This window comes from Brachyhypopomus gauderio, chromosome 3 (genome assembly GCF_052324685.1).
Source record: "Brachyhypopomus gauderio isolate BG-103 chromosome 3, BGAUD_0.2, whole genome shotgun sequence".
NCBI lineage: Eukaryota > Metazoa > Chordata > Actinopteri > Gymnotiformes > Hypopomidae > Brachyhypopomus > Brachyhypopomus gauderio.
This window is the reverse complement of record NC_135213.1, coordinates 1,885,149-1,912,949: the sequence shown is the minus strand read 5'-3', so window position 1 is coordinate 1,912,949 and position 27,801 is coordinate 1,885,149. Positions and strand designations below refer to the sequence as shown.

Genomic DNA, 27,801 nt, shown 5'->3' with positions numbered 1-27,801 from the left:
GAAAAGGACAATGTTGCTAGCTGAATTCTCACTTGTACATGGTCACAGGACTGATAATAGTACTTTAACATATCCCTTCTTACACAAACGTTTGTACATCTCAGGTTAAATGTTTTATTGATCAGAGAAGATTTTAGTGGTTTAACATTCTAGTGAAAGAGTAAAATATTCTCTACAGACAACAAATTTATTTTAGCTTTAATGCAGTTATTACAAAATTAATATGAGGTGGAAAAAGTAAAAAAAAAAGTGTTCAAGTTTTGGAATAAGACTAAAAGGCTTGTCCAACTTGCCTCAAGCAAACTTTCCACATACTGGACTGTGTTTAAGAAAAGGTCCATGCCATTTGACTCTGAGGGTTGCAGAGAGTCAATGTATTCTCCGAGTTGCTCTTATTTGTTCAAGAGTTAGAGGACAATCCAGCTGTGGTAGATTTATACCAGAATCTGAATTGTTAACATAGCCACTGTCCTCCCAGTCTACCTGCAGAATGTTCATCACCTGAAAAAGAAAGAAAAACAATTAGTTCTTGTACAGTAACTGTCATGGTTCTTTTGTCGAACAAAAAATGGTCTGTTTGATATTACTTAGATATTTTACTTTCAGTGACAATTTATTGAATTACCTCTGGATTAGCAATAGGACTTTGCAACTGCCCAACTTCCCACAGTTTAGTCTTGTTTATAGTGCCCACAAGGCAAAAAAAAACGTCATACTCAGTGTAAAGGTTCCACTATGTAAAAGTAAAAAAACAAATGTATCTGTGTGAAAGGGCCTTTAGTCAGATTAAATTAAATCTTTCCTTTAATTAGAATGATGTGATTATTTTAAACCAAGCAGAATGTGAATGATGCTACAAAGCTTTGAGAATCTCAGGGTTAAAGGCTTTATTTTAGAGGCAATTTATGAATGGTCTAGCTTACCGTTGGTTGTGCACACTTTTGCCCACTATGAAACTTCCGCTGTCCGGGCCACGCACAGTAAACATTAGGGATGCCACTGCAACATTCTCTCCCCCTTGATCAGCTTGATTCTGACCCTGTGTCTATTCATGGTCAAACCATTGAGCAAGTGAGCTCATAAATATCTTGGAGTTTATGTAGACTGTGATCTGAGTTGGAAGACACAGGTGACTAAGCTGTGCTCTAGGATCCATGGGCGCCTTCATTTTTTGCGCAGACTCAGATTATTTGGTGTCTGTAAAAACATTATGTTAATATTCTACAGAGCTGCTATTGAATCAATTTTAAGATATGGCATTACTAGCTGGTTTGGCAGTTTAACAGTTAAATTGAAGACACAGTTAAATAGCCTAGTTAAGACAGCAGGGAAAATAATGGGCATTCCTGCCCCTCTTGGCCCTCAGGAGCTGTGGCAGCAGTCTATAGTTAGGCAGGTTAGGAATATTGTATCTGATATTACACATGCGCTCTATCAGGCGTTCCAGCTCATGAATTCAGGCAGGAGATACAGGGTTCCTTTGTGCAGGTACAATAGGTTTAAACATTCTTTTGTACCAATGTCAATTAAAATCCTAAATAATAATGACGTCTGACTGGTTATGGTTGTATAGGGCTTGTGGGGTTGGGCAGAAGTATAAAATGTAATGTACTTTAAATCTTTAATGGGCTGTGGGGTTGTGTAGAAGTATAAAATGTACTGCACTTCAAATCTTTAATGTAGTGTAATCAGGGCTTATTTTGAGCCGGATCCTGCCGGAACAGGATCCGGGAACTCTTTAATTTTGAAGCGTGCGTTCCGGTAACTGGCTGCCTCGATCCGGTAACATTTTATGTTGTCCGCTGTTTGCGTTCCGGCATCGTTTGATTTACAAATTAAGCACTGAGTGTAATGATATGGTTTTGGTCATGAAATTTTGTATGTCTGTCTGTTCATTTGCTGTAGCGCAGTATGCCTTCATTCCAAGGAAAAATTCTTCTCTCTGGGAGACAAATAAAGGAACTATGACTATGATCAGCTCACACTCTATGATAACATAATCCACCCGTTCAAGGAGTTAACTACTAACCAACAGTCACTTTAAATCATTTCACAACTAAACTGTTCTGTCTTAGAAGGTGTTGCTGTACCAACTCAAACTATATTAAAAAAAGCATTTATTATCTTACCTGAGTGGATACCCAAATTCTTCAACAGCCTGGCTGAAGAACTTGAGTGTGGTGTTTGAACGGTTGTTGTCTGCAGTTCTCAAGTACATGATCTACAAAGTTTTATATAGTCAAATCAACAAGTCATTACAATATACACTGTACACAGACAAGTTCCTGTTTATTCTTAATTTTATCATTAAAAATAGAAGCAGAAAGCCCAAACTATTCTTAAATATAAGGACCTGCTAGGCAGTTAACGTACAATACAATAACAAATTAGTAATCCCAAACAATAAACAAATATTTTGTTGTTTTTTCCAAATTAAAAGAGGAAGTAAATTTAATCATGATTTAGAGATTGATTTATAGTGACTGACTTAAAACAGAATTGCTGATTAAATGTAAATAAAATTGAGATGATGGCAAATGTTTTGCTCACCTTGCGTGAAAAGCCATCAATACCAGCAAAAATGACTATAATATACCTGTTGGGGACAGACGGACGGACAATTAAATGGTAGCCACACAGTAACTGGAAACAAGAAATCCATACATAAAATACTATGTCTACTATGCAGTGTCTCATACATATAATGACCGTTTACCTGATGAGCTTATGGTTTGTGTATGTGTACTAGATATTTGGGGCAGGGCATGGAGTATGTTCGCCTGATGATGCATCCTAATTGTGTCATTCTCGACAAAATCCCTAGACTGTCCACACGATGCATTGATGCTTTGACACGATCCCATTGTAGTCGGTGTCCCTGTGCTTCCAGAGTCCCCTTTACTAATCTATATCCAGCATGTGGCATTGTTTCTTTGATCCGTGACATGTTCATCTAGTTCAGCATCTGTGTAAGTACTGTACATTCCTCTGATGGAAAGGTTGTTTTCAGCCATTCTTCTGAACAGAGTAGCATGAGACACTAACAGTCTTGCAATTGTAGTTACAGGCAGCCCAATTTCAAGGAGATGAGCAAGGTGTTCAGTAGGTATTATTATCTGGGGCCGTCCAGTCTTGTTTCTTTTTTCAACTTGAACCACAGGACGCAGGTCTTGGTTGTCTCTATAACTCTGAATTGTGTTGTGTAGCTCTCTTAGCTTTTGTTTAACATCATGGGTTACTTGAACGTTCTGTGACACAGCATCAAGAAAAAGTATTTCTTGCCTACATACAAACTCCAGATAATCAACATCAAGTGTTGTTTGTTGTAAAGCATGTACCACCCGGTCATGTAATCTCTCCAGGGTGTGTTGTTTTAACAGCTGCTAGAAATGGAGCAACAACAAAAGCACAACAATAACAGAAATACAATTAACAAAAAGAGAGAAAACATTTTCTATTATTGCTAAAAAGCAGTTAGTTTGTCTGATAGATGGTTTGAGGCAAAATTACAACAAGTCTTACAAGGTCAAGGTGTAAAATATGCTGATCATACATCAGAAACAGGCAAAAAAAACATGGTGATCAATGAACTGATTTAACTGGAATATAACTTTTACTTGGTTACCAGCTTACGATATGTGTTGTAGTCAGGGCTGGACTGGGACAAAAAAATCGGCCCTGGCATTTTTGGTTTAGACCGGCCCCTCATAATTAGCGGAGCACAACTGACTTGTAATTTATGTATGTGAAGTATGACGTAGAAAAAAATAATTAAAAAAATTACTGGTTAAAGTCATTGGATTCAATCTTAGCGTTAATTAATCTTAGCATATTACCATCTCTAATATGTATTTTCTGAATATCTCTGATATAACAGCTCAATTCTAATTCTTCTAATGTCTTTTGACACCGTTTTACTCTTATTCAGTGTGGGTATATCTTTTGCAATTTATTTATTTATCATTTATAAGTTTTAAAATCTGTAATTTCAATTGTTTGAGTTTTTAAAACACGTTGAACCACAGCAAAGGCTACAAATACAAACTACTATAACAGCCTTTCAACACACCTTTAACCTAAATATCTAAAATGCTATGATAGCCTAAAATGGACACTTGCTGCTCATCCAACACTTCTCAGTCTTGACCATTTGCTATTTTATCAGAATAAGGGCGTGTGGCTGCCAGATTTTGGGAAGTATGCAAATACCAATTAATACTGATACTAATCAATCGCCATTGCTCATCATTCTCATGTAATAAAGTCCCTGCGTTATCCTAACGTTACTACCTGCTTACGTACTACACTTGCCCGCTCAGTCTGTCCCTCGTTTCTCTTTCACAAGCCTGCATCTCTGGCTGCTGCTCTCCCTGTCTGCTGCTGCTGTCTTCACCTACAGAGGACGCGGAGGCTACAGCAGCGAACATGTCTGTGATTTTTACACATTTTGTAGCATCTGCATTGAGACTCTTCAATTTCTTCGTGCGCAACTTCTCCGCACCCCCTTTCTGCCGCTTCTGTTGCTCTCCTTTAACAACGCACTCAACATTGAACGTAGCAGGAGCAGGGTTGCCAGGTCCTACAAAAATATCCTGCACAAAATCTGTGTAAAACCCGCCCCTCAGAAGCTTAAAGTAGCCCAAAGCCCAAAGTTGTTGACCGGGGGAAGGGGGGGGGGTGACCAGTGTAATCTGTCGACCACCTTTGTGAATGGAGTGGTGCATTTGTGTGTGGATCGGGTGCAGAAATGCGTAAGGAAAGTCTCAAACCCCAAAATGCGTGAGAGGAAATGAACAAAAAAACAACGTGATCCACAAATGCAGATGCACCATTTTATAGCTACATTTAAATTTTGAGACTTATGCTTTTAAAAAATATGCAAGTAAAGGTAAATGAAACATATTCAGTTTCACATACAAATTATGATGTATTTATAAAAGTTTAACAAATTTCAGGTTGTGAGACAAAATGCAGAAATGTGTAAGGAAAGTCTCAAACCCCAAAATGCGCGAGAGGAAATGAACAAAAAAACAATGTGATCCACAAATGCAGATGCACCATTTTATAGCTACATTTTAATTTTGAGACTTATGCTTTTAAAAAATATGCAAGTAAAGGTAAATGAAACATATTCAGTTTCACATACAAATTATGATGTATTTATAAAAGTTTAACAAATTTCAGGTTGTGAGACAAAATGAAATGTATTTGTGATATGTGTAATTTGTGGATTATTATTTACACATTTGTAAGCAGTTTTGAGACAAATCTCTTTCCATACATAACAGACCATTACAACTATAAAGTGATTTGCGACTGCAGTGTCATTCAAATATTTGGGACTTGACTTGGACTTGAGATCAAAGACTTGTGAGAATCTCTGCCTCTGTATTGTTATCCTGTAACGTTTGTCATATTCCAATTACCAATTAACTACTATCTCTTATGTGCCGATCCACATTTACACTAACAAACTGATATCATTCATAACCAAGCAGGGACACCGATGCATGTGAATACTCCAGTTACCCTGCTGGCCATGGAGAGTGAAAACATAAGTAAACTAAAATCATTCATGGCTAATGAGGAAATGTTCAAACGTCTGTGCTCAGAGTCTCCCACTACCGTTTACTGCAGATCCCATGTAGTCTGTCCAGCCTGCTTTATTCTGTACTAATACTGTGCAGTATTAGTGCAATACAGAAAATGAACAGTTAGCTAGAACTATAGGTAGAAGCATCTGACTTCCCCACACGGAGCAGTGTTATGGCTTCACTCCTGTGTGAATGCGCTGGTGCAGTTGAAGATGAGTCTCTGTAGTAAAACTCTTCCCACACTCTGAGCAGTGATATTGCTTCTCTCCTGTGTGAATGCGCTGGTGGAGTTGAAGACTTCTCTGTGTAGTAAAACTCTTCCCACACTCTGAGCAGTGATATGGCTTCTCTCCTGTGTGAATGCGCTGGTGCTGTTGAAGAGTACTCTGTTGAGTAAAACTCTTCCCACACTCTGAGCAGTGATATGGCTTCTCTCCTGTGTGAATGCGCTGGTGTTTTTTGAGACTACTCTGGTGAGTAAAACTCTTACCACACTCCAAGCAGTGATATGGCTTCTCTCCTGTGTGAATGCGCTGGTGCTGTTGAAGATTACTCTGTTGAGTAAAACTCCTCCCACACTCTGAGCAGTGATATGACTTCTCTCCTGTGTGAATGCGCTGGTGCTGTTGAAGATTACTCTGTGTAGTAAAACTCTTCCCACACTCTGAGCAGTGATATGGCTTCTCTCCTGTGTGAATGTGCTGGTGCAGTTGAAGACTTCTCTGTGTAGTAAAACTTTTCCCACACTCTGAGCAGTGATATGGCTTCTCTCCTATGTGAATGAGCTGGTGCATTTGAAGACTTCTCTGTGTAGTAAAACTCTTCCCACACTCTGAGCAGTGATACGGCTTCTCTCCTGTGTGAATGCGCTGGTGTTTTTTGAGACTACTCTGGTGAGTAAAACTCTTACCACACTCCAAGCAGTGATATGGCTTCTCTCCTGTGTGAATGCGCTGGTGCTGTTGAAGATTACTCTGTTGAGTAAAACTCCTCCCACACTCTGAGCAGTGATATGACTTCTCTCCTGTGTGAATGCGCTGGTGCTGTTGAAGATTACTCTGTGTAGTAAAACTCTTCCCACACTCTGAGCAGTGATATGGCTTCTCTCCTGTGTGAATGCGCTGGTGCAGTTGAAGACTTCTCTGTGTAGTAAAACTCTTCCCACACTCTGAGCAGTGATATGGCTTCTCTCCTATGTGAATGAGCTGGTGCATTTGAAGACTTCTCTGTGTAGTAAAACTCTTCCCACACTCTGAGCAGTGATATGGCTTCTCTCCTGTGTGAATGCGTTGGTGCACTTGAAGATGACTCTGTTCAGTAAAACTCTTCCCACACTCCAAGCAGTGATATGGCTTCTCTCCTGTGTGAATGCGCTGGTGTTTTTTGAGACTACTCTGGTGAGTAAAACTCTTACCACACTCTGAGCAGTGATACGGCTTCTCTCCTGTGTGAATGTGCTGGTGCCATTGAAGATTACTCTGTTCAGTAAAACTCTTACCACATTCTGAGCAGTGGTAGCTTTTCTCTTTTTCCATGTTTACTGATTTCAGCAGACTGACATACTCCTCATAGATAAATGTGTTTATGTAGGTAAAGTTTACGTGTTTAGGAAAGTGGACAGCATTCATTCCTAGAGGAAAAAGACATTGCAAATTCATTGTGAGAAGAAGATGAAACAATCATGACAAGGAACCTGTGCACACGATTACTCCTGCTAAAAGTATGCAAAAAGTCACATGATCCACAAAGGACATTTTTTGTACGTACGTATTTGTACGTGTAGTGTGATGTATTAGAAAGTTGCTGTGTATTTGCTTGAAAGTCACATATGAATTTACAACAAATCGGATTTTGTATTTTTAAGTCATGGTTTTCATTTGAAAATCACGTTGTGTTTGTATGCAACTAAAGCGTTTTGAATTTGTAAGTTGCGTTTTTCAATTGAAAATCACGTTATGTTTGCTTGCAAATAGTATTTTTGCGGGATATGTCCTGTTTGTTTACTATGTTTTGGCAGCATTATAACTCCATGGCAGAGTTACTGTCCCGTTCAGAAAGGTCTATAACCCAGCCGGTGTGTGTATAATGAGATTGGGAGATACTGTGTTAATACTGTGTAAAAGGATGTATAACTCAGCCTGTGTGTGTAGCAAGATCGGGAGCCTCTTCAAAGACCCAAAAACAAACAAGGCTACATTATGTATCCAAATCCAAAAGGTACAATTGGGCCTACAGGCTACCTGTAGGCTGTGTGTGTGCTTTAAACTGTTGCATATTTATCTGGATTATACTGACAAATGTATCAGTCGCAGAATATAACTCACCTCTTCAGAAGATCTCAAATGTCTCACTGTTAAGACAGCTTCTTCAACATTTATGTTGGACTGAAAATGAATAGAACAAAATAATTTTACATTTCCACACTTCACATTTATTAAAAATGGCATACAAAGTAAAACATGCACATGTGATGTTGATCGACACATCTACTTTATTCGAACTGTTCCTCAACATAGATCTCCATGCCATTTCTTATTAAATGCCATGTCATTTTTACAGCGCATCTGTAAAAGCTGTAAAAAGTGTTTGAGATCTACAATATAGGCGAGACCTACTGCCATCTTCTGGTGAAATATAAAATAGCTTTTTTGTATAAGGGCATTTTATACTGTGCTGGCAGGCCGCATATTGTCCCCCGGTCCGGACCCCTAACCCTAGCTTCCTATAAACACCAACATAATGTTTTAGTAAAATGTATATTTGATCTCATATTGGCTGTCACTGATAAATAACAATGTATAAACAACTGGGGAAGATGACAGATGGGTTGAAAACTCAAATGCCGATCTCACAGATCACTACGACTTTTACCAAGACTACATGCACTCAGGGTGACAACATTAACATGCAAGCTTCAAAAATGTTGTTCCCACAATTTATTTTGTTTGCTCTGAAACATAGATAAATGGTAAGAATTCTGATATGAAAAAGACAAGGGATCTTGCAGGGTGACTATTTACAAGACTCCTTCAGAGATCATTTTCTATCGTGCCATGGATATTTACAAAAAGAGAAACCGATTAACAATGGGAAAATAGAAATCAAGGGCGTAAATTACATTTCAATGCGGAGGTGGGGAGACAATACACAGTAAACATTTTCAAATGGAGTTCCTGAGGGGGCGTCAAAGCTTCTACAAAAATGTTATTGTGCTTAGGAAAAGTACACCAGTATATATCCATCTATAGGACTTCACCTAAACGTAAAAATACTTCAATGAATAACCAAACTAAATCAAATGTATGTAACATTACAATACATCCACTATCACAGCATAAAATCAATTAAATTGTACATTAAAGCTACTGTAATAAAACCGTACAATATAACTAGCATATAAGCTTTTATCTTTGTAACAGGAACCACTGAGCTACTAAACAAAATAATCAAACAGGAATTATATTCGTATAGTATCAAATAAGTAGCTACGTTATCTGGCTGTGTTAGTTTGCGCTAGAACATCCATTATAAAAACAGTTTAACACGTTGAATTTTCGACCAACTTTGCCAAGACACGAGGTTCAACCGTGAGGTAACGGAGCGAACAAAATAGTCTGGTTAAGATTTGGTTAAAAGGTGTTAGTGTTTCGTATTACTAAGTTAAGTACTTACAGGTCAACCAGTAGTCCAACACTTCCAAACAGGAGACAATAGGCGCAACTCCACTAAACGCTCGATGTTGATATTGAGAATAAGGAAACCTGTGGTCTGTAATGTCCGATGGTGATGGTAGGTGTGCTGATAGATCCAAATATCGATACCAACGCTGGTATTGATTTTGAGGAATACTCGTGTAAAAAGATTAATACTCAATCTTTTAAACTCTCCCGCACGCACCGACTGCTGCGTACGTGGATTCATCTAGCGGTTTATACTTTCGCTAGTGACCGTAGCGCGTGACTCCGCCCACCTCGCGCGACCCTGCGCAAACGGTGTAGGCGTTTATACTTTCGCGAGCGTCACCGCAGTGTTCTCCGAAACGATAGGTGGCGATAGGTGGCAGTGGAGAATAAAAAACCCTTGCAAAACCGGTGGAAGAACATTTTTACCTGACCAGAGACCGTATATATACACCAGGCATCAAACGTAAATATGGCTTTGCAGTGTTGTCCGAAACGATATGTGGTAGTATAAAGAAACACCCCTCGAAAAAAGGGGAATGAATATTTACCTGACGCATTTTGATGTTGCTTTGTGTTTCAGGTTTGAAAAGTGCTGGAATTTAGGCTAAAGTACATTAAAATGTTGAAATTGTAACTACTTCGTTTCACAACAAATAGCTGTCTGACTGAACAGTTCTCTTGTATTACGTTAACAAATATGAGCCTCTTGTAATTCCAGGACGAAACATGAGAGAATGTGAAGACGTTAAGATTGGGCGTTTTGAAAATTAATAACCATTAGATAATGTGATAAAAAAGCGTATTAATAGTTGTATTTTATGCATCACCTCTAAGTGTCGTTAATTGATGAAAATCACATTTCCTACATCTGACCGTTTGCGTAAAACATAGTGTACGCAATGTTTTTGTGCGTACGCACCGTTTGTACATGAGACCCCTGGACTGCAGATAATGATGAAGCTGTTATTTCCAAATATAATTGAGATGCTAGTATCTAGACTGACCAGTCTACAGACTACTTGGAGAGACCACAAGTACAGAGTGGTTTTGGCACTCTGGAGAGGACAGGTAGAGTGTGACTTTTTTACTTTAGCAGAATGCCAGAAAAGAAATAAGCCACGAACATAAAATATACAGAAACCAGAACCCTTGTGGTTCATGGATCTGTATACCTTGGTGCTATTGAAAACCATCTTGTGCTCCATCAGTTTTTTTGGAACCAGGGATGTAGCACAACTCAAGTGAAAGATAGTGACAATGTAAGGGTTGGCTAGACTGCTATCGGCCACCAGAGGGAGCCGATGGGCTAATCAGGCTAGATGAGCCACACCTGTTCATTAGCCTTTATAAGAAGCTCACTTGAACGCACTTGTTAAAGAGACTTGCGCGGTTGTTGTCTCTTTGATTTTATTTTACTCTTTGAAATCTAAAGACAAGTTTGCCTTCCTCCTTTGTGTTTCTCTTTTTGTCTACTAGTGTTGAAGTGTAGTTCTGTTTCTGCCTCATTGTTTCAGAGTAGTGATGGCAAAACGAGGCTTCATGAACCAATGGGGCTTTCCAGCTCAAAGGTTCACCAAAAGGTTCATTACCCGAAGCCTCGCTGCTGTGCAAAAGTATATATGACAGACTCAATTTACATTTATGGCATTTGGCAGACGCTCTTATCCAGAGCAACTTACATTTTTATCTAATTTTTATACAAGTGAGCAATTGAGGGTTAAGGGCCTTGCTCAAGGACACCTCAGTCATGGCCTCAGGTCTGGGAATTGAACCCACGACCCTCCGGTCACAAGACCAGTTCCCTAACCACCAGGCCATGATTGCCCTATCAATTAATTCTGAGTCAGAGAAAACTGGAATGTCTGTGTATAAAATAAAACATTTTTGCCATGTCCCAATGAATATAAAAGTGTGTTTTTACATGGAAATATTATTTGAGTGATGTGATGTTGAACACGTAAAATAAATACTTCAAATAAATGCTTGTGGAACTGGGAGTACAAGAGTGCTTATGGAACTGAAAGACAGGAAACTGCAACAGATGGAACAAATATAAATTACTCATTTTTATTTTTTTAAAAGAAGCTTTTTAACAGTGTTGGGGTTGAGTCGATTCCTTTTCTTAGACGCCTTAGAAGCCTACCTAGCTTACAACTAGCTTAAAGTCTATAATAATACGAATAATAAATAATAGCTGATCTAATCTATTTTATAACAGAACTTTAACCACTAACTCTAACTAATTAACCAATGCACACCTCTCACAACACCAACTTAAAACCCACAAAGAGCCGCAAGGCTCAAACCCCCTTTATGTGGTTGTGACACTCAAAATGAAACAAAGACGTAGCTCACTGAATCCGAGGCCTCGTTTGTCATCAGTCACATGATTTTTACGGTAATGACACATGCCTCGAATCGGGGCTTCATCTGGCACGCCCCTTCTTGCTCGATACAGACTCCGAGGCATCGCTTCAAATGTTACATCACTATTTCAGAGTACATTACCCAACCAGGATGGAACCTTCCAGAAGAGAAGCATTCCGAACATTAGCAAACCTATAATGGATCTCAGAAGTGCACAGAGCTCAAAGCAACTAAGAACACGATTAATATTTAGCCAGAGGAGAGCTGGTTTCAAAGCACAACACATTCAAAACAGCAAAAATAAATGCATCTACACCCCAATGTTTTCCCCCTTTCTGTCTTGTTAAAATATGTTTTCTTAGTATTTCATTGGTAATGTTAACAATTTGTACTTGTGGGAAAGTTATTTCATGAAGTTACCTTATGATTTATTTCATGATGGTTAACAAAATAGCTATACAAAGTACCCAAAGTATGTGAATTCACTTGTCTCAGTGTTTAACTCAAACTAATACTTTTTTAAATCCACAGGAACAAAGACAATGGAAGAAGAGAATGGAGAGTTGTGAGCCACTGCGTCTATGCACACTGCCATGTTATGAGAAGGTAAACATGATCCAGGTAGATAAAGAAGAGTCACAGTGCCTGTAAATTCTACAGTTGACAATAATGAGTCAGCAGTCTGTATTGATCCTCTGTCTCTGTTTATTTCATGTTTTGGTCAGAAAGCAGGGAGATAATCAAACAGGCAGTTCGTCACAGGAATAAGATCAAACAAAGAATCGGGAGATGTTGAGGGAGGGAATAGATGGGGAGAGAGACAGGAGATGGATGATAAGGTGTGGATGAGGAGTTATCACCTCCTTGCCTTGATGCATGTCTCACAAGCAGTCACCATGGCAAAGAATAGCTAAAGATTCATTCAAAATAATGACACATAATCAAAACAATCATAGAAATAACATCTAAATCCTTTCATAGTGAGTAATCAAGCAAGCTTGGTCAACCTACACCATGAACACAATCCGAATCCATTGTGCTGGTGTTTAAATCTCTGCATGGCTGTGCACCATCCTACCTCAGTAGTCTCCTTCAAACATACTCTCCAGTACGCACCTTGCGCTCGTCAGAGCTGCACTTGCTCAAAGTTCCTACCAGTAAGTTGCGCACTATTGGTGATAGGGCCTTTAGTGTGGCTGGGTCGAAGTTATGGAACAGTCTGCCGCTTGAGTTACGTGCTTGCCCATCTATCACTACATTCAAGGCACATCTAAAAACCCATCTTTTTCAGTTGGCTTATGGCTGAGCCCTTATTGTTTTTTTTGTATTTTTGTATTGTATTTTAACGTTAAAATAGTATTTTAGCATTCTTATATTTTCCTTCTATTGTTCGCTTTTATTGTGCAGTGTCCTTGGGTGTATTGAAAGGCGCTTACTAAATAAAATGTTATTATATTATTATTATTATTATTATTCTTCAACAAAAAGATCTGCCAAGCCTTTGTCCAGCATACCATGCTAAAATAGGTTACACACATTTCAGATGACCTTGCTATGAAAACAGTCCCGACATAAACATAGAATTATTACTTTGAGTGGCAGACGCAGTAATTAAGAGGTCAGTAACATGATAAACACTCCTAATTGGACAATGTTGTGCGGAAAGGATCCGATACATCCTCGGTGGTTATCAGTAGCTCAGCTTGTTGAACTTGCAGTCTCGTCTCTCAGACACCAGGTTGCATCACGGTACCTGGGCCCAACTTATCTGTAGTAGAGACAGAGAAAAAGAGAGAGAGAATGAAATGTACATAGTGAACTGTGCATAATGATGTGGTTCTGTAATTGCATTGTTTTTATTTCTCTGATCACTGTTGAATTGGTTTCTAACCACTGTTATTTTTCTGATGTTACTCCAGTACAGGGGGCGCCCCATTGGCTTAAAGACCTCAGCTCTTCTCTGAGGGTCTGTGTTTCACCCATCCTGTCCTGACTGTCCTTGTCCTCACTGTCCTGGGGACCAGGTACAACTTTTTCAGTAAGAAATGTATGTCCATGTTTTCTTTCAGGGGGTACTTGGTGCTATCTTTGGTTCCACAGATGATGTGAAGTTAACTGCACTCTATGAGAACCTGGCAGTGCAAATGAACCAACAGCTAATGGATCTAAACCACCCTTAACTGACGAACGGACAGTCCTGGTCTTGAAGGACAACAAGAAAGGGGAGGTTCCATCCAATTATCAGTCAATAACGTGCCTCAACATAACATGGAAGATGCTGTCAAGAATTACTGTGACTAAGATGAATAGGCACATGGCTCAATACATGTGTGGAGCCCAGAAAGACATTGTCAAGATCACCAGAGGAGCCAATCACCAGCTACTGCTGGATAAAATAGTCACCCGAGACTGTAGGACCAGACAGACCAACCTGTGCACCACCTGCAATGACTACAAGATGGCCTGTGACGTTATTCTCCATGCAACAAATATTTTGCATAGTATTACATATATCATTACTATACAGTTATACAGATATCAACACTTCACTCACAGTAATTTGTAGTGAGAGGCAGTAATATCAAATCAAGACCTACCATTAACGGTCACTGTGTATGTAGCAATGACTTCATCATTCCAGAGGCCCTGTATGGTGTAAACACCACTATCAGACTCCTTCGTCTCCTTCAGCTGCAGACTGGAACTGAACATCACTATCTTCTCATTACAGTCATTGCCAAACCTTGTCATCATACACATCCAGTCAGGGTTTTCAAGGTCACTATCAGCCTTCCTATAGGACACATACATCACTAGCACGTATGAAGGCCATTGCAGGGTGAAGGTTTCTTCAGACTGGACACTGGAAGCTGAGGGGAAAACAAGCAAAGACGCAATTAACCCATGAAAAGTAAAAATTATACATGCATTATTTTAAAAAATGTCGGTTTATGGAAGCACATCTCTGACCGGACAGGAGACTGTAATGAGATAGTTAACCCAAACCAAGACCCACCGTTTACATTCACCCTGTGGGTTGCCAAGACCTCCTTGGAAATGGCATCCTGTATGGTGTACACACCATTATCAGACTCTTTCAAGCCCTTCAGCTGCAGGCTGGAACTGAAGGATGCTCTGTTCTTTTTCTCATTATGAAAGTTACACCAAACTCTACGTCCCTTGATATCACACAGTCTGACAGTGTTTGGATTGGCATCACCAGTTTTGGTAAAAAACACCTCCACTGGGTCTGACACGGACATGTCCATGACGAGAGATTGTCCAGGCTTCACATGAACAGCCAAAGCGAGAGCTGGATACACAGAAACAAATACATGTAATGTGTATATATCGACTCTTTAATGTATGAACATGTTGCAGCCACACATCCTTCAACACTCCTCTGAATTTTCACTAAATCTCTAAACTCAAAACAGTAGAGGCTGTTCTAACATACTGTTCCATCAGAAATATGAACAAGACAGGACAGTCCCAGTAAAGGATTACTTACGTTCAATCCGTAGTCTCACATCACAGATCTTTACACTATCACACTCACATGTGTACCGGCCGCTCTTCGTGTAATCAACATCAGTGATGGTGAGGGAGAAATCTCCCTTCAGGTACTGATCATGGGACATGTGAAATCCTTCCTTTGGCCGGCATGATGTCTCGCCACAAAAAGCCCGAATGTCATGAAACATATGGGACACAGTCCATCTGATCGAACCAGAACACGTCTGATTACAGGGGAGAGTAGCAGCATCATGAAGCTTCACCTCTACAACAGTCTGGGACACTCCAGAAAGATCTGCAGAAACACAAAGCACTTAGTCACACACAAACAGCATTTTGTGCTTTGGCTTTGGGTGTGCATTTACATTAGTATTGTGCTTTCACTTACACAACACCTTATTGTTACACTAACAATAGTGTTGGCCTTACACTGAGTAAAACCTCCTTACAATATCTACAAAACAAAACTGTATAAAAGGACTTGGTGGTATGGGTGTGAATGTTTTTAACATATTTTGTATGTATCAATTAAAATACTTCATTTTTGCTCATGGAAGAACCCATGACATCTTCTGGTTTAAGAAAAAAATCATAATCGTTCCTGGTTAAGGATAAAGGTCTCTGAAGACTTTTTAAAAGAGTGAACGCAAAATGTGTTGGAACAGGAAATTACCCACAGATCATGTGAGCACAGTTATGAGCTTTCAAGTTATTTCAGCCTAGAACTGTATTCATGATGAGCTACACCTACAGCATAATTTGAAAATGAAATATTAGAAAATGTGATCCCAATTACTTTTGCCTGGAGTGGAAAATAATAAAAATGCAATGTAACCAAATGTATTTACATAATTGCTGTGAAAATATCACTGTTCCCGTTTTAATAGATTAATAAAGATACTGATCTGAGAGACAATAAAACTCTACCAGTGCCTGTGGTTGCTGGATATGTAGGAATAATTTCTCTCACAGGTGTCACAGTGTGTTAGTCCTGGCTCGACAGTGTATCTAAAGTCAGCAGAAATTGGTCTCAAAACTCCTTACAAATGTGTAAATGATAATCCACAAATTACACATATATCACAAATACATTTCACTGTTCACAAATAAATACATTTCATTTTGTGTCTCACAACCTGAAATTTGTACAAACACTGTTCAACTTTTATAAATACATCATAATTTGTATGTGAAACTGAATATGTTTCATTTATATTTACTTGCATATTTTTTAAAAGCTTAAGTCTCAAAATTAAAATTTAGTTATAAAATGGTGCATCTGCATTTGTGGATCACATTGTTTTTTTGTTCATTTCCTCTCGCGTATTTTGGGTTTTGAGACTTTCCTTGCGCATTTCTCCATCCACACACAAATGCACCACTCCATTCACAAAGGTGGCAACAAGTGAACAAGCCACCACAAGGGGCGCTGTTTAGTTTCACTGTGGTTGTGAATGGCGGCGCTCCCAGCTTACAGCTCAGTAACAACCAGTCAGACACCCAGGACAGCGGCATGGCGAGTCAACCTTCATCATCATTAAATGAGAATTCTACAGTGAGCAAAACAATCATCTGTAGTCGTTATGTAATAAACCATATGTTTACACATGAAAATTGTTTAACATGTTAGTGGGCCTAATTTTAGCTAGGTTAACTCCATCGTTTATGCTGCTAGCTATCATAGTGAAACGCAAAAATAACCAGTGCATTAGTTCCTTAAATTTGCATGGCCCATACTTGTATTGTACATTTGTGTTGTAACTGCAAAAAAAAAATGTAGACCCAATTGTTAATTATTGGGATTTTTTAATGTTGCGAATTAATAATTAATTATTATTACTTGTAATGCTATAATGCTAGCTGTTAGTAGGTGTTGGTAACGAAAGTTAAGCCATTCTGTGTTCACCATTAACTTGAAAAAGCTCAGATATTTTTTAGATGATCATGTACTAGGAAGTTGAACATGGGTGGCTCAAATAAAATCAGTTGTTCAAACCTTATATAGTGATGTTTGCATTAAACATATTCACAGTTTCACATAATAATAGGATGGACATTTTAACAGTGTTATATGCTTTTCAGAACATGGTGGAGACGATGGCTCAGGCCCTAGTTACAGCCCTTTCAAGAGAGTTTTCATCCACCCGTAACAGCTCAGTTAACATATCAGTCAGGCCTCCATGTTTCTCAGCTAATACCACTATGTCTCCTAGCAACACCTCTGCTTCTTCATCCAGCAGTACCAGCCTTAGCAGCTCCACTTCTACAATCAACCAGGCTTTAAAGAGGTAAGATAAAATGTTAAGTTTGCAAACTAACATTTGTAGTCTGGATTATTTTCTGTATCCAACAGCAGTAATCAAGTCTAATGACTCACTCTGTTGTCTCTTTTTCAAAGGCAATTTCCTAATGTTTAATTCAAAAACAGGAGCAAAAAAGGGTAAAGGCCGGTTTTGTAGCTCTTCTCGGACCATTTCATCCAAGCACACAGACCTCACAGTTTATGTCCTGCCAGCCCCTACGTCTTTGACCCCTAAGGCTTCAAAAGAACTAGAACTTGCCAGTGCAGGGTTAGGTAAAGGGTGATTACAGTTCCAGAAGACTTCAGTCATAAAGAGGTAATTAATTACACATATGATACATATCATTTGATATTTTGAAAGGTATTTTAATTTGGAGTTCTGATTGTATATATGTGGTTAGACCCGTTTCATCTACAAACTCCACGTTAGATTATTTAGTCTTTATTTTTGTATATGTTGTTAGATTGTTACACTATTGGAGGAGGAGTTTCTCAAACTTTGCCCACTTCAAGGACGATGGATGTTCTACAAAGCAACAGGTATGAATAGGGGTTTTTTAAAAAGGATGTAAAACTGTTAGTGTCCTTGGTTTGTTTATGTTCTCAATATTTTTTTATAATCCAGGAGGAAACGGCCAAAGGAAGCTTTCAGTAATTCCCATGGACACAGAAGGCTACTCTGGTCGGCAGCTTCGCTCTGTTTCAAACAGTGGCAAGAATGTTTTGTTTTTGGCGCCCCTACAAGAGGAGATGGACACTGAGCCTCTTCCATACAGCAGAATTTGCAAAAATGCCACAGGTTCCCTGTGTGAGCTGTAATAGCACCATGCCACTGCAAATGTTGGCTCTACATGCTGAAGAGTGTCAACAAACAACAAATGTTAGTTGTGTTTTGTTATTAACTTAATTTGTTTTTCCCCTATAACATGTGTGTTCACTGCTTTTTTTTTACAGTTTAAATTTAGATCAAATTTCCCACACATTCTAAAGCATTACATAACAAATAAGTAATCTCAAGAAAAACCTTTAATTCAAATGAACAGCTTTTAATCAGTGGTTGTATGAAATCACAGTAAATATTTTTAACAGGGACTCTAGTTGCTTAATTTTACTCAAACTTTTGGAAAAGATTTTAGTAAACTGTAGACCAGCATGTTCATCTAAAGTTTGTTCATGTAGGAGTCTTAGAAGTTTTTAATATAGCTTTTTTGTAGCCTGTAGTCTCTTCATTGCATATGTATTCACTGCAGTTGAGTGTGAACATTTTAACCCTATGAACTTAATGTATTTAAAGGATCAGACTGGTACTGTTATTGTGGAGGACAGAGAAGTGCTTGAGACTTCAGAGGAGCTGGTGGAAAATGCTACAGAAACTGAGCTTCCCAAAAGCAGCCATGGGGTAATATTGTCTGATTATTTGTGTTATTCACATGTGTTTTCATTTAATTGTAAATGCCTCTTATGTGTATTTTTGCATTGTATCTATTTCTGTGCAGATATGTCCTATATGCCAGAAGGAGTTCCCTATGTCGGTACTTCCTTACCATGGCAGTGTTTGTGCAGAGAGGTAATATTAATGTGTTTAAATATATGCTTAGTTATAAAAGATATAACAGCTATTGGGGTGTGCTGTTGTACAGAATCATTGTACACTTGCAAGCCAATAAGAAAAGAATATTGTCTCCAGGGTATGAAAAAGTATTTGTGCTGTAATTACATGCAACTGACCAAAACGGGACAATGTACATAAAATGTAATAAAATGTCACTGCAGTGTAGGACAATTCCAGTGTTCGTAATTGTAAGGCAGACCCATGGTATCTACAAGTACAGTAATCCGAAGGAAAACATTAAAAACACAGGTAACAGGAAAAACATGTTAGAATGTGCAGTTATTTGTTTAATGCCGTGGTTCTTTACTGTATCATGAACAATGCCATATTTTTTGTTTGAAGTTCATTCACTGTCAGCATATCTGACATGGAACGCCCAGGACCATCTTCTCTTTCAGAAGCTCCAAGTCCAGAAGTAGATTGTAAGTATAATATTATGATGTTGAGAATGTAACTGTATATGGGAACTTGGAGTTGATAAAAAATAATGTTAAAAACATACAAAAACATGCTGTCATCAGAGTAGCTGCCTGAATAAAAGTCATTTCTGGACAATGTGGTTGATGTGTCCAGTTTAAGCATAGATTTACAGTCATTGCTTTGTTCTAAACACAAAGGACACCTTAATGTAAGGTATTTTATGCTTAATCATATATATTTCTGTCTGAAGCTTAAGAATGTACATTGGTATATTGTCTTATGTCTGGCATTCTTAAAAAATGCTTTGATTGGAAGCCAGCTTTTGCATAAATAAACCACTCAGCCTTGAAACTGAAGATTAGATATATTGTGCAGAGACAAAAGTATGAGTTTTAAACTTGTTTTTGTGTTCCTCAAGTATGGAAAACAGTTGAAGACCAAAAGGAAACTGTTCGCCTGTTCCTTGAGCAACTGAGGCGACAAGGACAGAGTCAACCCTTTCTGTTACTGATGTTGGATTCCAGGGATAATGATGAAGAGCGTGATAGGTCCCTCATTTCTTTTTACAAGGAAAGTCATCAGAAAAGCAGATGGGCAGCACCTTTTCGCTGCCACATTCAAGGTATAGGTTTAAATATAAAATTGAATATTTAAGAATGTCAACCTTTAAACACTGCAATTTATACCACTGTGTTCTACGAATCTCAGTGATTGTGGTTACTGTTAAGGTTACAGCACGCTTTGTCGTTATATGGAAACTCATTTAAGAAAAAAAACTGAAGAAAATAATTTCTGTGAATTTGCACATTAACATTATTATAACATTTTACAATTTTATAGGGGATGCTGCAATTATTTCGGGAGTTACAAGACATATCCTGTCGTCTGCTATCACCAAATTAAAACATGGATTTAAACTTAATTTTGGTTTGTATATATTTAATACAATAGGCTATATTTTGTATTCAGGTATTCATGTATTGTAAGTGCAAGATGTCTTGATCTGACATTAGAGCTGAAACGATTCTTCGAGTAACTCGAGTAATTCGATTACAAAAAATACTCGAGGCATATGTCACCATCTTTTTTAAATATTTAAAATCCCGCTTTGTACTACTGCTCAGCTCCGGTATCATTGTTTTACACGGACTGTTATAACTGACGCACAGGTTTAAGGCGGCATGATTTGTTTTGATGGAAATGGCGCAAAATGAAGATAGCGGTGTCCGTAAAAGGGCAAAAATGTCAAAAGTGTGGGACCATTTTTCGCTGCGCAAGGTGGACAATGTAGTGCAGTGTATTCACTGTAAAATGGATCTGGCCTACCCAGGGCTTAATTTGAGCCGGATCCTGGCGGAACAAATAGTTATTGAACAAATAATTCTATAAAAAGACATTTTTTAAACACAAGATCCACATTCAGACTTCCTAAATCACATAAGAGCTCTCCCTTTTAGCGATGCCTTTCTGCGTCTCCATAAAGCTAAAAGCTAGTTATACTTTCGCGAATGACCGTAGCGCGCAGCTCCGCGGACGGCGGAAGCGTTTAAACTTGACGCGTCACATTCTGTGCAGCGTTGTGCGTAACGATATGTGGTATATAGAAACACCCCTCAAAAACGGGGATGAACATTTGACGAATTTTAAAATTGCTTTGTGTTTCAGGTTTGTAAATTGCTGGAATTTAGGCTTAAAATGCACTTCTGCACTTAAAACACTTATAAAACACACGTAAATCATTTAAAAGTAATTTATATAAACGGATTGGCTTGTTATTAACATTTGTGCGCCTCACTGTGCGTTCACACCGAAAGCGATAAAATCGCTCTCCGTCGCCGAGTCGCCAGCATCGCGTCGCGTGGGGGCGTGTCCAACATCACGCCTGCATGCAGCACGTGACAAATATGCAAATCACGTTTTTAAAGCAGGATGCAGTATTTATTTTAATCTATTGATTACAGGACACACGATTATAAAGGAGTGCGTGTATAAAACATAGTGTGTGTATAAAACACATATAGTATATAAACCTAAAATGTTTATGTATTTTTTTTTACTTTTTACCCCAGACCCGAAGATCAAACAGGAATTTAAAAAATCATAACCAATAATAGGGTATACGCTCATTTATTGCAGATTTTTTTAACAAATGAACAGTATTCCCTCCAAAAATAAACATCGTAAAGTGCGGGACATCCAGAGACAGCCACTATTAATCTTTCCTCCATTTTGCAATCGGAACAAATAATCAGTAGGAACCAAAGTCAGAGGTGCGGTTTCGGAGGAGGGTGCAAACATACTTTCTGATTGGTAGTCGCCGCCGCGCGTCACTGCTCATTTGCATAAAGTTGAGCCAAGCTCAACTTGTTCGCATCGCTCGAATCACTCACTTTGCGCCGTGTCGCTGGGTGTCGCTCACTCTCATTGAAAATGAATGACTTCCGGTCGCCGTGTCGCTCTCGTCTCGCTCTCGTCGCTTTCGGTGTGAATGCACAGTAAGTCAGCGACACAATAGTTTGTTGTTTTTTTCCAAATTAAAAGAGGAAGTAAATTTTATCATGATTTAGAGATTGATTTATAGTGACTGACTTAGAATTGCTGATTTAAATGTAAATAAAATTGAGATGATGGCAAATGTTTTGCTCACCTTTCGTGAAAAGCCATCAATACCAACAAAAATGACTATAATATACCTGTTGGGGACAGACGGACGGACAATTAAATGGTAGCTACACAGTAAACTGGAAACAAGAAAACCATACATAAAATACTACTATGTCTACTATGCAGTGTCTCATACACATAATGACCGTTTACCTGATGAGCTTATGGTTTGTGTCCAGGGTTTCCGCCACGTTCATTTCAGTGCGGCGGTCCGCCACGCCTTCGTTCTTCCCCGCCACCCTTCGTGAAAATTCGGAGCCCGGCTTTTTATAGTGTAATTGGCCACGTCAAAGCATTCGTCTGCCTTTCCCGCGCTTGATCAGTGTTGCCCCGCCCTCTCTCGTTTCTGACACTGGAATTTGATCAGTAGCGAAAAGGAGCTCATCTCGACAGGACACCGGCTATCAAACTGGACAACTAAATCCGAGGTATGTGGCGTTGAAATTATGTTTTTTTATATTTGTGAACAAGTTGTTGAACATTGTTCAAGGGTTATATCAGTTTAGCTGTATTTCCTTTCAGAAAAGAAACATATTCGGCGAAAATTTTCGAGTCCTAACGTCAACGCATCCTCTTTCAGATGAGTTTGCTGAAATACTTCGCCAAAAAAAGAAAAGAGCCAGATGAAGAAACTGAACAGGTAAGCCTACCCCACCAAGCACCAGACGTCCTATGGACGTTGTTTTTTGGGCTAAATCTGGTCGGCCCGTCATGGCCTGCGTCTAGCCCAAAAACAGACGTTGAAAATTGGGCTGTGTTTCGTCCGTCTGATTTTGGTTCAAATATAACTCGAGACTGACGTCTGTTTCAGACCAAACATAGCCCTAACACTATGGAGTCAAATTAGGGTCTTTAGTGGTGACGAAAAAATAATAATATCGCAAATATAAGATTAGCATTTTGCATTTTACGTTCCTAATTTGTTTCTGCAATACTTTCCCTCTTTTGCGTTTCTTTCTTTTCTTTGCGTTTCACATTTTATGTTGCTGCTTTTTTTTTGCAATACTTTCTCCCTTTTGCGTTTCTTTCTTTTGTTTGCGCGTCTCGCATTTTACGTTCATAATTTTTTTTTGCGCTTCTCTCTTTTCTTTGCTCCGGTTTTACCCTCTGTGTGGGGGCGGGGAAAGAGGCGTGGCCAAGAGCGAAAGGCGTGCTGTGAACGTTCAGCGTCAGTTCAGCTTCCTTCCACTCGCTGAACTGAACTGCTGCTGCAGCGCATCTGGTGTTAAAGGAAGAGAGAGGTCGGGTGTGTGCGAGGTGGTGGCGCATTTCAGGGCATTGTTTTTATTCGCTCAGGTTTTCAAAAGATCATTTCAAACCGACCTCAGTAAAATGATAATAATAATAATAATAATAATAATATATATATTTTTAAACGAAGTTTTAAAAGGGCACTTTCGTTGATAAAGGGCAGAGTTGGTGGTGCTTTAGCACCTGATGTCTATGTCTGCACGCATATACCTGTGGTCCAGCTGGGCGACCGTCTGCCATGATACCAGTAACCAAATTGCCGCGCTGTGTGACGGTTCAACTGATGACGCTGAACGTTCACAGCACGCCTTTCGCTCTTGGCCATGCCTCTTTCCCTGCCCCACACAGAGGGTAAAACCGGAGCAAAGAAAAGAGAGAAGCGCAAAAAAAAATTATGAACGTAAAATGCGAGACGCAAAGAAAAGCAGTGACGCGCAAACAAAAGAAAGAAATGCAAAAGGGAGAAAGTATTGCAAAAAAAAGCAGCAACATAAAATATGAAACGCAAAGAAAAGAAAGAAACGCAAAAGAGGGAAAGTATTGCAGAAACAAATTAGGAACGTAAAATGCATAATGCTAATCTTATATTTGCGATATTATTTTTTTTTCGTCACCATTAAAGACCCTAATTTGACTCCATATAACACAGCCGTTAAAAATAAGACTGATTAAAATGTGTGTGTGTGCGCACGCGTATTGCCTTTCAGCACCGCCTTCTCTTGTTTGGCTTGTTGACCGCATTTATGTCTACTTTGTGCTACCCTGCTTAATCACGTCATTATAGCCAGCGCAGTGATAATGGCGGGGATAAATCATTTAATAGTATGCGTGCTGTAAAAATTCCCAACTTTCATTTCACCATGTCCATCTTAATTGAAATGATAAACACCTTCCCCTTTTGCTAAATGTCTTCAAATGATGAACACTTACACAACAGTACCACTCAGTAACAGTAGTCATAGTAGTCACACATTGTATCTTATGTGAAGTAGGCCTACTGTTAACAGTAAATATAATTTGTCATCCCATTTCACCATGTAATGTTTTGAAATGAACATTTTAGGCAGGTAGTAGCAGTAGTGGAGGCGGAGAATGCAGCCTAGAACAAGGAGAGTCAAGAGCAAAATCAGATGTGCAGAGAGAAGAGAGGGAAAAGAGCAAACCAACCAACCAAAACCAAAAGACAGGCAAACACAGGGCCTCAGGCTGGGACCCAACATGGGTTGACAAGCCTAGATTCAAAACATGGCTTTATAACACTGATCATGGCAAGTATTGTGTTGTATTTTGCTGCTTCTTGTTGCTGCTGCCGATAATGCTGAATTTACTGGAGTCCACTTGACTTAAACCTGTGTGGATACTTTAATAGAACAAATTCCTTCATTCATTTATGTTAGTAGCAATAAGAATATCACTGCTGTTTACCTACAGGGATGTTCTGTCGTCTATGTCGCAAACATAAGCAAACGTCAAAAACTGGCCAAACTAAAAGACCATTTATTGAAGTGGGGTGCTTCGTCTACAGGTCTGACCATTTAGACAGGCACATGGGGTCAGAGCACCACAAGCGGAGTGTGCAGTGTCATGCAGCGCTCGCACAAGGCAATGCCACTGCTATGATATCCCTCATTTTTCCTTCTTTCCATGTCCGTGCAGAATTGCAATATTGACAGTTAAATTGTGTGCAGGTTCCTCACTTCCCGCTGCATTTGAGCCAAATGTTATTCTGGAGCATGAGGCTGTCATTGGTGGATTTAAATGCTTGTACCATCTTGTGAAGAAAGAACAAGCACATCACACCAACTACGCAGATCTTCTAGATCTTGCGGAATTGTTGGGATGTGATTACTTCAAGAAGTTAAAGGTGACTTATTTTGGACTTTGTTAATCCACATACTCTATAGGCAAATTATACTTGTAGTAACCATCTCTATCTTCAAAATATTCTACTCTCACAATATAGATAGGGAAAAACGCCAATTACCGTTCTCACCACATTATTGATGAGATGTTAGAGATTTTGGCGTCAGTGGTTGAAGAGCCCATTCTGCAGGAAATCCAGACCAGTATGGCTATTGGACTGGAGCTGGATGAAAGTACAGATGTATCTGTGACAAGACAATTGGATCTGCACATAAGGTAGTCTTTTTCAGGGAGGGCTGAATTAGGGAGGAATTAATTATTGACAGAAAATTAGTAAGATAAAATAGCTACTGCTACTGATATTGTTTGCAAATATTCCCAGGTATGCAGACAAAGAGGGACAGCTGTTCAGTCAGTTCCTAGACATTGTTAGGGTCCCAGATGGAAAGGCTGTCACAATTGTGAGAGCTGTTAAGGATGTGCTGCACAAAAAGTACATTCCAACTGCCCAATTGTATGGCCTAGGCACAGATGGCGCTGCTGTAATGACTGGTAAGTTCCAGCTATCTAGAATACAGAACAATCTTACACAATTAAAGGAATAATTGTGAAAAATGTAGGTGGAAGTATAACAATGAGTCTCTGTGTCCAAAATGAGCACGTATGAACATCAGTCATAACTGTTGCATGCCATGATTTACTCTCTCTACCTGTATTGGATAGGGAGACAGAATGGGGTGGCAAAGCTGCTGCAGGACGACTACCCTTGGGTTGTCCATGTTGCCTGTGCAGCTCACCGGTTGGCTCTGGCCTGCCGCGATGCCACAATGGGAGTGCAGTACATGGCAACTTTTAGGGACCATTTGCAGCAGCTCCACTTGTACTTTCACAACAGTGCGAATAGAACTGAAGTTCTGTTAGCTGCCAGTGGCCTTTTAGGCCTGAAAGACTTGAAAGTTACGGTGAGGGAGAAAATAAAAACACAATGTCAACATGGTTACATTTGTCTACAGCATAAATATGTAACCTTTAACATTTTAATATAATCAGGAAGTGAAAGACACACGGTGGCTCTCTCAGCACCTGGCCATACAGAGCCTTCAGCGGAACCTGCCGTCTGTACTATCCGCATTGGCTGAGGAGGTATAGGTGAATAAGTGCCCTACAGCCACCTTCAGGTTTGTGGCAGCACTGCACCTCCAGGCCGATGTGTTGCCCCATTTAGCCCGCCTGTCAAAGGTATTCCAAAAAGAAATGGTCAACTTTTTGGCAAGTAAAGAGTAGGTAATAATTTTAATAACCATTTTATGTAATAAAGCAAGTGCTAGGCTTCACAGATACTGCTATTGGTAGATGGAATATTCTATTTTCTCAGGTTCCAGTTGCAATGGCCGCCATAAGGGCAATAAAAGAGGCTGGGAATCAGCAGCCCCCTGGGTCATGTCTGGCCGAGTTCCACAGCAACCTGCACAATCCTGCTGGTTTGGGAGGCTTTGATATTGCAAGCCATGAGGAGAGAGATAGGAGAGGCAGGGTCAGCCTTGAGGGCGGTGATGACTTCTGGTCAAGATTCCAGAGACAGGTCCTATTTTTCTGGTTTCAAATCAACCAATCAACATTTGTAAATAAGGCGTTCTTATTAAATCGATTCACTTCATATGAGACGGACTCAGAACTGTACAAAATGGTAATTTCCTTTCATATTTAGGTGATGGATCCTTATCTAGATGGCCTGCTCAACAACCTGGACAGAAGGTTTGAGAACCTAGACATACTGGGTGCCTTCCACATCTTTGGAGCAGCACCTTCAGATTTGGAAAATTGCACCTCAAACCTCCAAATACTTTCACAAAAATTCCTACCTCAACAACCAGAACATGTGGTTCTCCAGGAATGGGAATCATTCAAACACCACTTGGTTGTTGGAGCTTTTCAGGTAGAAGAGATGAAAATGCCTAGTTGCCCTACTTGACAAAATCCTCCAGTATTCACAATGTAAGGGTAATGATCTCTCTCTCTCTCTCTCTCTCTCAGGATATGGATCAGCTCCACATTCTTACAAAGCTGGCATCTCAGCATGAGGAGTGGCCCCAGCTATACCCCTCATTAAGTAAGTTGGCAGCAATAGCCTTGATGGTGCCTGTCTCCAGTGTTAATTGTGAGAGAGATTTCTCTACGATGAATAGGGTAAGTATCACTTTAATTTTTTATAATAAAATACACACTCCGTAACATTGGGCATTTCATTGATGAAGCCTTCATGTATGTATTCATAATAGGTGAAAACAGACCTGAGAAACAGGCTACAGGGGGAGCACCTGGCTGCGTGCATGCGTATCAGTATTAATGGACCTTCAGTCCTTGAGTTCCCATACCAGAAGGCCTTAGAGCTGTTCTTTAAAAAATCCAGGAGGATTAAATGCTCTGAGCCAGCCTGCCAGATGTGCCACTGAATGTGTTGGAAATAAAGAAAATAACTGGAAACATGTGTAATTGTGTTATATCGTGATATCATTAACGTGATATAAA

At 39.4% G+C, this 27,801-nt stretch overlaps 4 protein-coding genes across 13 annotated transcripts in view; 2 read left to right on the top strand and 2 right to left on the bottom strand.

The window, feature by feature from the left end:
* Nucleotides 1–105: 105 nt before the first annotated feature.
* LOC143509959 (uncharacterized) lies at nt 106–9,648 on the bottom strand. 6 transcript variants are annotated; one of them, XR_013129846.1, is made up of 6 exons: nt 9,267–9,648; nt 7,919–7,978; nt 2,551–2,596; nt 2,130–2,221; nt 626–1,942; nt 106–501 (listed from the first exon to the last, which is right to left on the bottom strand). XR_013129846.1 is itself a non-coding variant. In XM_076998885.1 (3 exons), exon 3 carries the CDS (start codon nt 7,220–7,222, stop codon nt 5,765–5,767), a length of 1,458 nt encoding a protein of 485 aa, XP_076855000.1. In that variant the 5' UTR covers nt 7,223–7,224; nt 7,919–7,978; nt 9,267–9,648; the 3' UTR covers nt 3,972–5,764. The 6 variants fall into 6 exon arrangements, 1 of the variants encoding a protein (XP_076855000.1); XR_013129848.1 differs by having other exon boundaries at nt 924–1,942; XR_013129844.1 differs by having other exon boundaries at nt 106–1,942.
* A 3,968-nt stretch (nt 9,649–13,616) lies between these two features.
* LOC143509969 (uncharacterized) lies at nt 13,617–20,331 on the bottom strand. Of its 2 annotated transcripts, XM_076998903.1 has the most exons (4): nt 15,156–20,331; nt 14,661–14,957; nt 14,242–14,514; nt 13,617–13,657 (listed from the first exon to the last, which is right to left on the bottom strand). In XM_076998903.1, the coding sequence occupies exons 1-4, from the start codon at nt 15,346–15,348 to the stop codon at nt 13,650–13,652; spliced, it is 771 nt and encodes a 256-aa protein (XP_076855018.1). In that variant the 5' UTR covers nt 15,349–20,331; the 3' UTR covers nt 13,617–13,649. The 2 variants fall into 2 exon arrangements, with proteins under 2 accessions (XP_076855018.1, XP_076855017.1); XM_076998902.1 differs by lacking the exon at nt 13,617–13,657 and having other exon boundaries at nt 14,037–14,514.
* The window catches only part of LOC143509965 (uncharacterized), a 25,290-nt gene continuing 14,019 nt past the window's right edge, over nt 16,531–27,801 (top strand). The window contains exons 1-12 of one of the 4 annotated variants that reach the window (XR_013129851.1): nt 16,531–16,715; nt 17,243–17,448; nt 17,559–17,778; nt 17,927–18,002; nt 18,088–18,342; nt 18,757–18,861; nt 18,959–19,029; nt 19,236–19,323; nt 19,417–19,496; nt 19,913–20,116; nt 20,335–22,798; nt 27,307–27,763. Coding sequence is in view for 3 of the 4 variants with exons in the window: in XM_076998895.1 (XP_076855010.1) it covers nt 18,181–18,342; nt 18,757–18,861; nt 18,959–19,029; nt 19,417–19,496; nt 19,913–20,116; nt 20,335–20,421; nt 22,338–22,477 (849 nt within the window). In the remaining variant the exon portion in view is untranslated. Of the gene's footprint in view, nt 16,716–17,242; nt 17,449–17,558; nt 17,779–17,926; nt 18,003–18,087; nt 18,343–18,756; nt 18,862–18,958; nt 19,030–19,235; nt 19,324–19,416; nt 19,497–19,912; nt 20,117–20,334; nt 22,937–24,472; nt 24,709–27,306; nt 27,764–27,801 lie in introns of those variants that run through there. The other 3 variants (XM_076998895.1, XM_076998897.1, XM_076998898.1) reach the window with 3 other exon arrangements.
* Nucleotides 25,108–26,537, top strand: LOC143509971 (zinc finger protein 862-like). The gene is made up of 5 exons (XM_076998907.1): nt 25,108–25,273; nt 25,373–25,548; nt 25,655–25,824; nt 25,996–26,234; nt 26,323–26,537. Exons 2-5 carry the CDS (start codon nt 25,418–25,420, stop codon nt 26,419–26,421), a joined length of 639 nt encoding a protein of 212 aa, XP_076855022.1. The 5' UTR covers nt 25,108–25,273; nt 25,373–25,417; the 3' UTR covers nt 26,422–26,537.

Bases quoted from the DNA above. Each gene is read 5' to 3' on its own strand.
- LOC143509971 (XM_076998907.1), top strand. From the start codon at position 25,418: ATGTTAGAGATTTTGGCGTCAGTGGTTGAAGAGCCCATTCTGCAGGAA. The intron at 25,825-25,995 runs GTAAGTTCCAGC...TGTATTGGATAG, and splicing joins TGGCGCTGCTGTAATGACTG to GGAGACAGAATGGGGTGGCA. The intron at 26,235-26,322 runs GTGAGGGAGAAA...TAATATAATCAG, and splicing joins TGAAAGACTTGAAAGTTACG to GAAGTGAAAGACACACGGTG.
- LOC143509969 (XM_076998902.1), bottom strand. From the start codon at position 15,348: ATGTTTCATGACATTCGGGCTTTTTGTGGCGAGACATCATGCCGGCCA. The intron at 14,958-15,155 runs GTAAGTAATCCT...CTGTGTATCCAG, and splicing joins TGTGAGACTACGGATTGAAC to CTCTCGCTTTGGCTGTTCAT. The intron at 14,515-14,660 runs GTGGGTCTTGGT...TTTTCCCCTCAG, and splicing joins CCACAGGGTGAATGTAAACG to CTTCCAGTGTCCAGTCTGAA.
- LOC143509959 (XM_076998885.1), bottom strand. From the start codon at position 7,222: ATGAATGCTGTCCACTTTCCTAAACACGTAAACTTTACCTACATAAAC.